General features: G+C 45.7%; 1 protein-coding gene across 3 annotated transcripts in view; it reads right to left on the bottom strand.

Annotated features, from left to right (window-relative positions):
* Positions 1–12,877, bottom strand: part of LOC143974657 (ceramide synthase 2-like) — a 236,647-nt gene that overhangs the window by 86,649 nt on the left and 137,121 nt on the right. For all 3 annotated transcript variants that reach the window (XM_077476265.1, XM_077476267.1, XM_077476266.1), the window contains one exon: positions 5,034–5,151. In XM_077476265.1, the coding sequence (XP_077332391.1) occupies positions 5,034–5,151 (118 nt within the window). The remainder of the gene's footprint in view (positions 1–5,033; positions 5,152–12,877) is intronic.

Genomic DNA, 12,877 nt, shown 5'->3' with positions numbered 1-12,877 from the left:
TTGTTCAGGTCTTTCTGTAAAATTTCTATATCTATATTTCTATACTTATTGCCCTGCTTATTTTTGTGTCGCCTGCAAAAACTGAGCTATTTATCCCATCCTCTATATCATTTATGAATACATTGAATAGAATTGATCCCAAGACAGAACCCTGGGGCACCCCACCTACCATTCCAGATCAGTCTGAGTACAAGATATTTATCATTACTCTTTTAACACGCCCCTGTAACCAATTTTTTATCCAAGAACAAACCTTATGGTTCACGCCTGCAGACCTCAGCTTGTAGATTAAGCACTTATGGGAGACTGTATCTCATGCCTTTACAAAATCCAGGTACCAGAAAGCCACTGGCCTTCCCCTGTCTAGATGGCAGCTCACCTCCTCGTAGAATGTTAACAGAATGGTCTGGCAAGAACGACCTTTCGTAAACCCATGCTGATAACTACTTATGATATTTTTTTTCTTCAGTAAATTCTTGAATATAGTCCCTTATCATCCCCTCCAATAATTTACCAACAATTGATGTTAGACTGACCTGTCTGTAGTTTCCAGGGATTTGTCTCTGTCCTTTTTTGAATATTGGTACCACATTGGCTTTTCTCCAATCAGCTGATGGAAATCTTATCAGTATGCTGTCCACAAAGATTAAGAACAATGGTCTGGCTATAACCTGACTGAGTTCTCTGAGATGGTGTAAGCCATCTGGTCCTGGCAGGCCCAGACTGGCCATAGGGCAGACCGGGCATTTGCCCGGTGGGCCGGGGCGCCCGTTCCATGGCCTGTTGGTGTTCAGGCCGCACAGCGGCAGGTAAGCGGCGAACGCGGCCTGGACAGGGTCAACACAGGCCACGGCCGCCGCTCGCCTACCGCTATGCCTGTGCCTTCTCCAGCGGAACTAGCGGCTGCATGGGCTGAGCTGTGTGTCTCTCACACACAGCTCAGCCTCAGAGCCGTTCTGACAGTTCTGCTCTCGGCCCCTACAGACTGCTCCTCCTCCTCTGGGCCGCTGTCAGGATGCCTCCCCTCTGCCCCTTTCTCATGTCGGCAGCACGGAATGGGAGAGAAGAACGCTTCCTGCTGTTTATTAAGTCTTTCCTTTACTCCAGCCTCTGTTAGCAACGAGGGTATGCCCTGTGATGTTTCACTAACAGTACTGTTGAAGTCGGGCCTTTAATGAGTGAGCTGCCCCCTCTGCCCAGTCAGTTTCCAGATAATTGAAGTCCCCCATTATGATGATATTTCCCTGTCTCTCTGCCATATCTAACTGTGATCGTAGGTCCCGCTCCTCCTCCTCCTTCAGGTTGGGTGGCCTATAACATACCCCCACTATTATTTTCCCACTTACTTCTTCTCTTTGAGGTTCTACCCATACTGATTCCACCTTCCCCCTCACCCCAATAACAATGTTGCTCCTCTTTACCACCCTTGCATCATTTTTTACATATTGACACACTCTTCTACCTTCCCTGTCTTTCTGATACAAGGAATTCCTCTGGATATTTGCCAGCCAATCGTGTGAGCTGTCAAACCAAGTTTCAGTTATTCCCACAAAGTCTAAGGCCGCGTACACACGGGCGGACTGTCTGACGGACTTGGTCCGCTGAAACGTGTTTCAGCGGACAATCCGCTCGTGTGTGGGCTTCAGCGGACTTTTTCAGCGGACAGTCTGGCGGACTAAGTCTTTTGGAATTTCCGTAATATTGTCCGTCCAAACTTGGTTTCAGTGGACAGTCCACTCGTGAGTAGGCTAGTTCGATGGACTAAGTATGGCGCATGCTCAGAAAGGATTTACACGGCCGAAGGTTGCATTGCAGTGTATTGGACGTCGTATTTCTAGTCCCGTCGTACGTGCCGTACACGTCATCGCGCAAGCTTTCAGCGGACTGTCTGTTCGTCGTGTGTGGTCAAGTCCGTTCATTCAAAAGTAGGACGGACTGTCTGTCGGATTGTCTGACGGACTTAGTTGGGCGGATAGTCCGCCCGTGTGTACGCGGCCTTAGTCCTCTTCATGTAATAGCAGCTCTAGTTCCTCCATTTTGTTATCTAGGCTCCTAGCATTTGTGTATGCTCCTCTCAGCATTGTATGGGTGCATATTAACTTCCCCTTAGTTTCCCTCGGACTTTGTTTCCGAATTGTTAGCCCAGGATTAGAAGTTACAGCTGTATTATCCTTGCTGACTCCACTATTACCCTCTGTGTGGCTCGAGGTACAGGTTGTATTTCAGAGAAAACTACCTTGGAGATCCTTTTCCTCAATCTATTCCTTAAGTTCCTGAAATCATTTTCTAAGACTCTCCATCTTCCTTTCACTTTGTCATTAGTGCAAACGTGTATCATGACCGCTGGGTCCTCCCAATAATCTGTCCACACAATCCTGGATGTGCTGACCCCGAGCGCCCTGTAAACAACACAGCTTATATCACCAGCACATGCAACTTGGCATATTTGTTGGGGTGTACCAGCTCAGGACTGTCCTCCCTAGTGATCTTCCGCCTACCCCTCCTTCTAGTTGTCACCCAGCTACCTACCTCTGGCTCCTGTGCCTCCATGTCTCCGACCTCCTCTTCATTGGCCCCTGCCCAGCACCTGTTGGGTAATGTCCAAGCTCCTTTCCAGGTTGCTGATGTTTCTCAGCATTGCCACCTGATTCTACAGGATCTGGGCTTCCAGAGACACAACTCGCTCACATCTCGAACAGCAGTATTCACCTCGATTGGCTCATCAAGGAACGCATACTTAGAGCTGGATGTGCACTGAGTGGCATCACTAATCCTGTTGGACATTTTACCCACTATTCTATTGGGGATAATAAGATAGACTTGCTATTGGTATCCTAACTACTCCCAGCTCTAAATGTGACACTCTCAGAACCCCGCGACACTCTCGGTACTAACATACTCCCAGGCCCTATAGGCAGCCCCAGTTACTCCCAGGTGCTAAAGGTCTCTTAAGATGACATGTGGCCACTCAATGAAGTTGGATGAGAAGCAGTTTAACCTTAAACTACATAAGGGGTTCTTTATTGTTAGAGCAATAAGGATGTGGAACTCCCTTTCACAATTGGTGGTGTCAGCAGGGAGTGTCGATAATTTACAAAAAGTCTTAGATGGGAATCTTAGTGATCGCAATATACAGGCAGGAATAGGGGAAATAGTAGTGACATAAACACACACATACGTTGAACTGGATGGACTAGTGTCTTTAATTACCGTTACCAACAAACAGCATTTTTGTGGACTGGTTGTTAGCTGTGCCCAGTTGTCTACGCTCCATACTCATTGGGCAAAACTCACGTCTATCTAGCTTGCCAGCCACTTTCCTGCTGCCCTTTTTGGTGGAGTGGGGTTTCCTGGACTAAAGCAATAAACCTACTATATTTGTGAAATGCTGCGCTGCTTTGAACAGAAAATGCATCCCATCTCCTTTAGAACCAGCCTTAATATGCTTATGAGTAATCCATTCAAAATACTCTGAGTTCAACCACCAGCTGTCCCAACTCTATGCCTCCTCTGCCCCCCTTCCGATGGGAAGAATTCTTTCAATGATTTCAGCTTCCTGCCATTCCAGAAAGACACATTCTGGCCCTAGAGCCTCTTGCCCCTGGGATCTGAGCAAAGCCTTTAATACATGAACTTGCTTTTGCAAACACACATCACAAAGTTATGCTTTTTGCTGATAATATCCTATTGAATATCTCAAGCTCATATGTTACTCGGCCAAACCTCTTCTATACCCAGTTTTTGCAGCCATTTTGAGGCTAATATCACTATATGTCAGTGATGGCGAACCTTGGCACCCCAGATGTTTTGGAACTACATTTCCCATCATGCTCACCCACACTGCAGAGTGCAAGAGCATCATGGGAAACGTAGTTCCAAAACATCTGGGGTGCCAAGGTTTGCCATCACTGCTATATGTCATCAATTATGCAACCAAATCTGGAAGAACTACAATTTCAATTGGCCTACGTCTCTATCATATTTGGGTGCCAATATTAGTTTTTCCTTATGTAAGGCATATGTAAGGCATATTACCCACCCCTACTCACTGAACTCTTCAGCCTCTTAACTATTTGGCACTCCACCTCCCTATCATGGTTTGGCAGAATACATGCCATCAAAATGTCCTTTCACCATAAACGTACCCATTACTTCAGGCTTTTATCGGGATATTTCAGTCAGATACTCTGTACTGCCGTGGTCATCAACATTGTCCTCAGGGCCCACTAACATGCCAGGTTTTCAAGATAACTGAAATACATCACAAGTGATATCATTTGCTGCTCAGTGATTGCAGTATTCTAGTCTGCATCTCCCCAAGGTCATACATAAAAGCTGGCCTGTTAGTGGGCCCCGAGGACAGGGTTGATGACCACTGCTGTACTGAACAGAGAAAGATTCTGAAATTTAAATGGTACACACAGACACTGAGAATGGCAGTCCATATCGCATATTGACGCAAATTGTCTGGTGGATGTTGTATTCCCAGCCTCAGGAAATACTACACTGCACCACATATAGCATCCTAAGGGGTTGATTTAGTTAAACTGGAGAGTGCAAACTCTAGTGCAGCTCTGCACCAAAAAACTATCAACTGCCAGGTTTTGTTGTCCAAGCTGAAGTTAGAAGCTGATTGGTTACCATACACCGCTACACCAACTTTCGCACTCTCCAGTTTTAGTAAATCAACTCCTTAGTGTTTCTCCACACTACCCTTGCACTTCCCATGTGGTCTTACTTAAATATTTTGTATTGGACTCCCCCAAACCTCAGACTATCTATAACAGCCTGCACACTACAGCAATCTGTCATTTTCCAATACAGATTTCATATTTCACAGGTAGTTATGGAACAATGCACATGTTATTTCAGATTTATTAAAGGATTAACCTATTTAATCTCATTATTTTTTTTCCCTGCAAACTCCAGAGTGTATTGGCATTTTATTGCTCATTGCAAATCTAATTCAGTTGTTTTTAAGGATGTTATGGAAAATTAAAGCAAACAGCTATTTATATCACAGTGCAACCTACCTCAGTTGGATGCTTTCCATTCTTTGAGTAAAAGTCTTCCAGAATTGGTTTATTTGAAGGTTTCCGTTTGTACTTTTCCCGTATGCCCATTTTTTTGCTCAGAGGTAAAGCCACAAACCTGGCAAAAGGGAGAACAAATTAGAAAAATAATCATTAATGAAAAAATATACAAGTATACAGATTTATAAAAGAGTCTGCGAGAGTCTTTGGAGAAAACTCTGACACCGAGGAGTAGTAAGATGATGTCACTAAAGGAACATCAACTTTGTGTTGATTGCCAAGCTAAACAGAAGTTTAAAAACAATTACTCAACATTTTGCTCACACAAAGGAAAAGTATACATTTTGGTGACTCAAAAAAATAAAAGAAGTGACTCAAACTACAAAAAAGTTGTAGTAGTAGTAGTGATCATTTTTTAATTGCCGTATGTCTAAAAACAGCAAAGTGGTGGATGATTATTTACACAGTGCCGTTTATAAACTCCTGGGCAACTGTTAATGCACCCCTTAATGCCTGGGACCAGAGTCATCTGAAGACAGTTCAGTACACAGACACTGTGTATACAGCTAGTCCGAGTGACTACGTACCGTGGGACCGCTGTGACTGGTCATAGAGAGACCAATCACATCAATCACAGATGTAAACAGTGTAGTGTTTACATCGGTGAGCTAGCTCCTTCCTCTTCCAAAGGAAGAAGTAGAAGATAGTGGAACTACTGAATGAATGAGTCAATCATTAGTTCCTGACCAAAACACAAATCTTGGCAGTAGCTGCAAGTAGTAAAGTTTTTAAAACTTTTTCTTCCCCTTCTCATAGATAAATATATATATATATATATATATCAAATTACAGTGTAAAGATTCCCAACTCATTTATTAAAATAGAACTAAAAGCAGAACTTTTTTATGCTTTTGGATAGTGTAAAGGAGGTTTATAATCCAAGTCAGGTGTTTTTTCTGTCTTTTTTTTTCCTATCTGTGCCCCATTGGGGAGATTTTTCTTAACTTCCTGTCCTAAGTCAAAATAGGAAATGAGAGGAAATCCCTCCAAAGTGAGGTGATCTCTGGTTGTCACCAGAGTCCCCAGAAGTAGTGGCTACATTGGAAGATTTCCTCTTTTATACTGTTCAGGGGACAACCCCAAATTTGTGATTTTATTTTATTTTCACTTTCAGCGATAATGGTAAACATGACAAATAGAGAGAATGAATCTCGCTAATGAGGACAAACCTGACAGGTATTTTAATCCATCTCCCCTCTATCCAAAACAAAAAAAAAACGTTTTTCATTTAGTTACAATTTAAATTACAAGCAGTGTCTACGCTGTCTTGAGAAACTGAAAAGTTGACAACACAAATTTTGACAAAAATTTAAGGAGTCGGTAGGAAAATTGTCAACTGAACAGTGACTGCATCCAATCAGATGCAGCCCTGTTCAGGTATCCAAACAGTCAAGGGTGTTGTGGGCAGGCAACAGCAGGACTGGACTGTGACAAAAATTTGGCCCCCTGGACTTTATCCAGACCGGCCAACTTTAATTTTGCAAACACGCACAAAAACAGTATATAAACTATACACAATTTCGCAAAAAAATAAGTAAATACATTGCACTATTGGGCATAGCCACACCAGTGCCCATTAATGCAGCCTGATCAGTGCCCATCAGCGTAGCCACACCAGTGCCCATTAATGCAGCCTGATCAGTGCCCATCAGCGCAGCCACACCAGTGCCCATTAATGCAACCACACCAATGTCCATTAATGCAGCCACACCAGTGCCCATTAATGCAGCCTGATCAGTGCCCATCAGCACAGCCACACCAGTGCCCATTAATGCAGCCTGATAAGTGCCTATCAGTGCAGACACACCAGTGCTCATTAATGCAGCCACACCAGTGTCCATTAATGCAGCCTGATCACTGCCCATCTGCGCAGCCACACCAGTGCCCAATAATGCAGCCGGATTAATGCCCATCAGCGCAGCCACACCAGTGTCCATTAATGCAGCCACATCAGTGTACATTAATTCAGCCTCACCAGTTCCCATTAATACAGCCAGACCAGTGCACATCAGGGCAGCTACACCAGTGCCCATTAATGCAGTCTTATCAGTGCCTATCAGCGCAGCCACACTAGTGCCCATCAGCGCAGCCACACCAGTGCCCATTAATGCAGCCTGATCAGTGCCCATCAGAGCAGCCACACCCCTGTCCATTAATGCAACCTCACCAGTGCCCATTAATGCAGCCTCATAAGTGCCCATCAATGTTAGTCCCCCCGTGCCTGGTCTGCACAGCTTCTTCTACCTAGGTCCCTGGTGCAGTGCTTGTCCTGCAGGTGGTTCCTCTGGAGTTGGGAGCCTTGGACCAGCTGTGCACTGCTGGTACATCTGGTTCTCTCTCTTCCTCCTGGGCACTACTCTATCCCTCCCTTCTTTTATCTTTCCACAACTCCTTGCGCCTTATATCCCTGCACCTTTTCTATCCTCTATCGCTTTCATCGCTCTAGTATTCTGTCTCTCACTCTATTTCCATAACTCTATCCCTCCATCCTTTGCTTTATCATTCCATTTCTCTGTCTCACTCACATCCCTCCATGCCTTGCTCTATCTTATCATCCATCTCTCTGTCACCCAGTCTATACCTCCATTCTTTAGGGCTCTTTCACACAGACGTCCGTTTTCACGGACTCCGCTTGCTCAGTGGGGATTCCTCTGCTGAGCCGACAGATGACAAGTCCGTCTCTGCTCACTGTGGAGAGACGGACCTGTCAGAGCTCCGCTCTCCTGCTATGGTGGATCGGATGAAAACAGATCTGCCTGTCTGTTTTCATCCCATCTGCCAGAGGGATGGACAATAGGGTTTCCATCCATCTGGATTAGCGGATTGGATGCCAGCGGACAGGTCACCGCTAGGGATGATCTTCGAGTTCGAGTCAAACTCATGTTCGACTTGAACATTGCCTGTTCGCCTGTTCAGTGAACAATTTGGGCTGTTTGCCGGCAAATTCAAAAAGCCAGAACACCCTGTACAAGTCTATGGGAGAAATCTAAAGTGCTAATTTTAAAGGCTAATATGCAAGTTACTGTCCTAAAAAGTATTTGCGGACCTGGGTCCTGCCCCAGGGGACATGGATCAATGCAAAAAAAAGTTTTAAAAACTGAAGTTTTTTCAGGAGCAGTGATTTTAATAATGATTAAAGTGAAACAATAAAAGTGTAATATTCCTTTAAATTTCGTACCTGGGGGGTGTCTATAGTATGCCTGTGAAGGGGCGCATGTTTCCCGTGCTTAGAACTGTCCCTGCACAAAGTGTAATTTTTGCAGGAAAAAAAGTCTTTTAAAATCACTCGCAGCTATAATGAATTGTCGGCTCCCGTAATACAGAGAAAACTCAATGAGTGTTCTCTGTATTACGGGAGCCAACAATTCATTCATTGATAAAGAAAAAAAAAAAAAGCGTGGGGTTTTCCCCTAATTTCAATTACCAGGCCCTTCAGGTCTGGTATGGATATTAAGGGGAACCCCGCGTCAAATAAAAAAAAATTGACGTGGGGTCCCCTTAAAAATCCATACCAGACCCTTTATCCGAGCACGCAACCTGGCAGGCCGCAGGAAAAGAGGGGGGGCGAGAGAGCGCCCCCCCTCCTGAACCGTACCCGGCCACATGCCCTCAACATTGGGAGGATGCTTTGGGGGTCTGTGACCCCTCAAAGCACCATGTCCCCATGTTGATGGGGACAAGGGCCTCATCCCCACAACCCTGGCCGGTGGTTGTGGGGGTCTGTGGGTGGGGGGTTTATCAGAATCTGGAAGCCCCCTTTAACAAGGGGACCCCCAGATCCCGCCCCCCCTCTTTGAAATGGTAAGGGGGTACAAAAGTACCCCTACCATTTCACAAAGAAAGTGTAAAAAATGGTTAAATAAGACAAACACACTTTTGAAAAATTCCTTTATTAAAAATAAAAAAAATAAAAAAAAGTTTCCAGCGGTGGTAAGCCACTCTTGCTATCCAGCAACGGATGATCATCTCTCCGGGGTCCAGTGGTGGCTGATCTGATCCAGCGATGGGTGATTTTCCGTCCAGCGCAGTCCACCTATGCATCCATCTTCTGTCTCCACTGTCTCCGCAGTTTTCCGTTACATCAGAGGGGGCGGGGTCACCCATACGTCATTGGGGAACCCCTGGCTTCCCTCTCTAGCGTCAGAGGGGGTGGGGTCAGGTGACGGGTGGCTCCGCCCTCCTAATATAAGAAACATCAGGAGCGTAGCCTGACTGAGCTCGATGGCGGATGCTTAAATGGTGAGCTCCGGCACCTCAGGACAAAAAGCACTTGAATTTGCAGGTACATTCGCCCTTATATCACCCCATGAGATGGGCACAGCTTCCCGCACGTCCTCGGCATCTCGATCCCACTCCCCACGGGAGCATACAGCCAGAGATGCTCCGCTCACACCGAGGGAATATGGCGCTTCTCCCGCCATGGCTTCTCACAGGCCGCAGACGCCAGATCTCCTCATCATACCGCTATTGTTCTGACGGAGACTTTTCCCGATGTGAACCCTCCGGGCAGCGGAGGTAACGGTCACCGCACACAAGGAGCGCCGTCCTCTCAGCAAAATATTAGCATGCAAGACTTAAAAACGATAGCCACAGACATCAAAGACACCCTGTCAGCGGCCATTGCGGAGCTCAGGGTAGACATCAGAGCCCTATCAGAACGAGTGCAGACTGTAGAAAGAACAACTGAACAACATGATACCGCACTCCGCAAGACTACCAGAAAGATTGACGGCCACAGTTTACAACTAAGGGACATGCAGAGACATATGGAAGATCTGGACAACAGAGGCAGAAGGCACAACCTGAGGTCTCCCTGACTCCTCGCCCACTTCTAGACGCACTGAAGGCCCGTGGTATACTGTATAAGTGGAAATTTCCCTCCTGCCTAAGCGCCTCCCATCAAGGCCGCACGGCATACCTCAAGGTTCCAGAAGATCTACCCAATTTTTGCGCCACATTAAACATCCCCCTGCTGGAAGTTCCCAACTGCTATGCTAATTTCCGCCCGTTGACACATAAACCAGCAACTTACCACTTGGAACCCATGGACACTCATGATATCAATTACCGCAGAAGGAGATCCCCCTCTGGGCCCAGGGAACAACGCCATTTGGATGGCACTCGCAGGGATTACAGCCCATCAGCTTCCCCAAGTTCGCGGAGGGCAAGGAGAGACTACTGAAACCTCCCAGTATTCCAACATCGCATGGAGGTAAGTCTGTCCTTTCTGCACACCCTCTTCCACCTCTCTCTACCTTTTTGTTATATGTTTGCTTGTCCTGCTGTGTTCCCCATAGAGGACATCTATTTTTCTTTGGTTTTACAAATGGAGATTTTATAGTCCATTTATTAGCTGTTTCTAATCAATATCTTGCCGTTACATCCTACGTGGCACGGACTATTAATGGTCATTTCTGTTACGAATTAGTCTCTTCAAAGAGCAGACTTGTCCTCCCCACGCTCGTTGCTGTTAACTTTGATCCATTATACCACAATATATGTGATCTACTTGTACTACATTTCCCATAACACCGCTGGCAAAGGGGCTGCCTTGACAGAATGGGCCCTGCCCTGTTATAACAGACGGATTACAATAATTTTCCCATTGCCACAGGCCACTCCCCTTGGAAGAGACTGTCTCCGACGCACGCTCGCCGCGCTGTGGCAATGAAACATCACACCACCTCATCAAGGCTCCACCTCCTGATGAAATACCCCGTCATCCACTACGACCGCCTCTGCAACCATTTTCAGTTCTACGGATGTCACCGGACTCGCAGCTATTGGAACACCTTCATATATTAACATCTGGCTGTTTATCATTCTATGTTAGCCCACCTCGGTTGTCAACACCTTACTGAACAGACAGCTGTAAAGACTGCAATGCAAGAAACCTGTGGATGATCCTGCCAGACTCACATCCACTGAGGCTGGAATGCCTACCACTCACCCACCGACGGCTGCTTCGCCTCAGTAACACACGAAGATACCTGACCCTCATTGACCTTATCACAATGATCCGGTCCAACGGCTATGCACTGTCCGGCTATTTTTAATGAAGCGCTACCATCCAGCGCGAATCGGACAGCGATCTTGATTAATCCTCCACGACTCTAGCCCAAGAGGGATAAGTATGTTATATTTAGAAATTGTTGCACACTTACGTGCCTTGCTAGATTAATGACCGTTTTTTTTTATATGTTAAGTGATGACTAAGATGCTAAGAATATGATCTCGCACTACCCGAACCGTAAATGGTTGCTACATCTCTACTGTTAGATGATTGCTTACAGTTCTTATTTGATGTTGTTACAGGGTTAATGTTTGGGTTATGTATCTAATATTCTACTTGTACTTAAATAAGGGATAGCTACTTTTTAGTCCCTATAATAACTCTCCCCCCATCGCACTAACATCGCCCAACTGGGGAATGTACCTCCCATAGTATATGCACGCCCGAATAGTCCTGGGTGGCCGCACAATCACCCACTTCTAGATTCATTTTCTTTTCTCGATCCGTCTCACTCACTCATCGGGTTTAGTCCTCGCAAACCCCACAGCAGGGGGGTATAAGGGGATTACCTGCCTGACGGGTAAGGGAGTAAGGGACCCCCCCGACCCACCCTACACTGCATGACTTATCACACCACTAGAGATCGTGGTCTGACCCCCCCCCCAAGACAACACTTAATTGTTGCGGTAAAAGTACACATTCTCTCACCCGGTTCCCTCTCCCTCCTTTCCCTTGATTCTCCCCTGGTCACCTCCATATCTCCACTATAAACTATGACAAACACTTGCCCTCTTGACCATGTCTCCAAACCCCCCACAAGCTTGCTTAACACCACTAAATTTTATTCACTTAAAGCTCACATCGCCCTAATACAGGAAACCCATTTCCCTACCGACACCATTCCAAAACTCCAAAACTCCCATTACCCCACTGTGTACCACGCAACTAACGATGAGGTGAAATCTAAAGGAGTCTCAATCTTAATCTCGAAACATTGCCCCATTACAGTCTCAGATATCCAAAAAGACCCAAAAGGCCGTTTTTTATTCCTCAAAGGCTATATTCACAACCAACCAATCACTATAGCCAATATATATGCCCCCAACTCCCAACATGTAACATTCTTCAGAGAAACCATTTCCCAACTTACAGCGTTCCACAAGGGAATTCTTGTCCGTGGTGGAGATTTCAATGTCCCGTTGTCACCCTCTATGGACACATCCAATGGCTTCTCATGCCTCACCTACAGAGCGCTAAAAGATATTAGATCGCAGCTACAATTGTTATCCCTACATGATACCTGGCGCACATTACACCCGACCGACAAGGATTTCACGTACTACTCGCCCCCCCACAAGAAATACTCTAGGCTCGACCACTTTTTTCTCACACAAGAAGACATTCACAGCTTAAAGAAAGTCACGATTGATTCTTCATCTGGAGACTCGATGACTCTTTACTACTTGACATGGAAAACAAAGCAGCTATTACAGAATGCTATAGTCTCCTCCCCTCTTTTCCTCCATTCTCAGCCCACACACAGTATATATTGTGGGACATTTGTTTTAGAAACTTAAAAAATATAAATCCTGAACTTTTGGCAATGGATTTTCAGCATCTATCTACACAATTTTGCTCTGTTGATGATGCAGTGGCTTATTATAATAGCCAGCTTAGCAGTCTTTTGCACTTTTATGCCCCACTTAAAACGAGAGCTGTTACTTTTACTCACTCAGCTCCGTGGTATACAGATGAGCTTCGTTAGATGAAG

Source organism: Lithobates pipiens, unplaced genomic scaffold, assembly GCF_037356315.1.
Source record: "Lithobates pipiens isolate NorthernLeopardFrog02 unplaced genomic scaffold, aLitPip1_a1.2 Scaffold_13, whole genome shotgun sequence".
NCBI classification, from domain to species: Eukaryota; Metazoa; Chordata; class Amphibia; order Anura; family Ranidae; genus Lithobates; species Lithobates pipiens.
The sequence above is the reverse complement of the archived record's forward strand: the minus strand, read 5'-3'. Positions and strand labels throughout refer to the sequence as shown.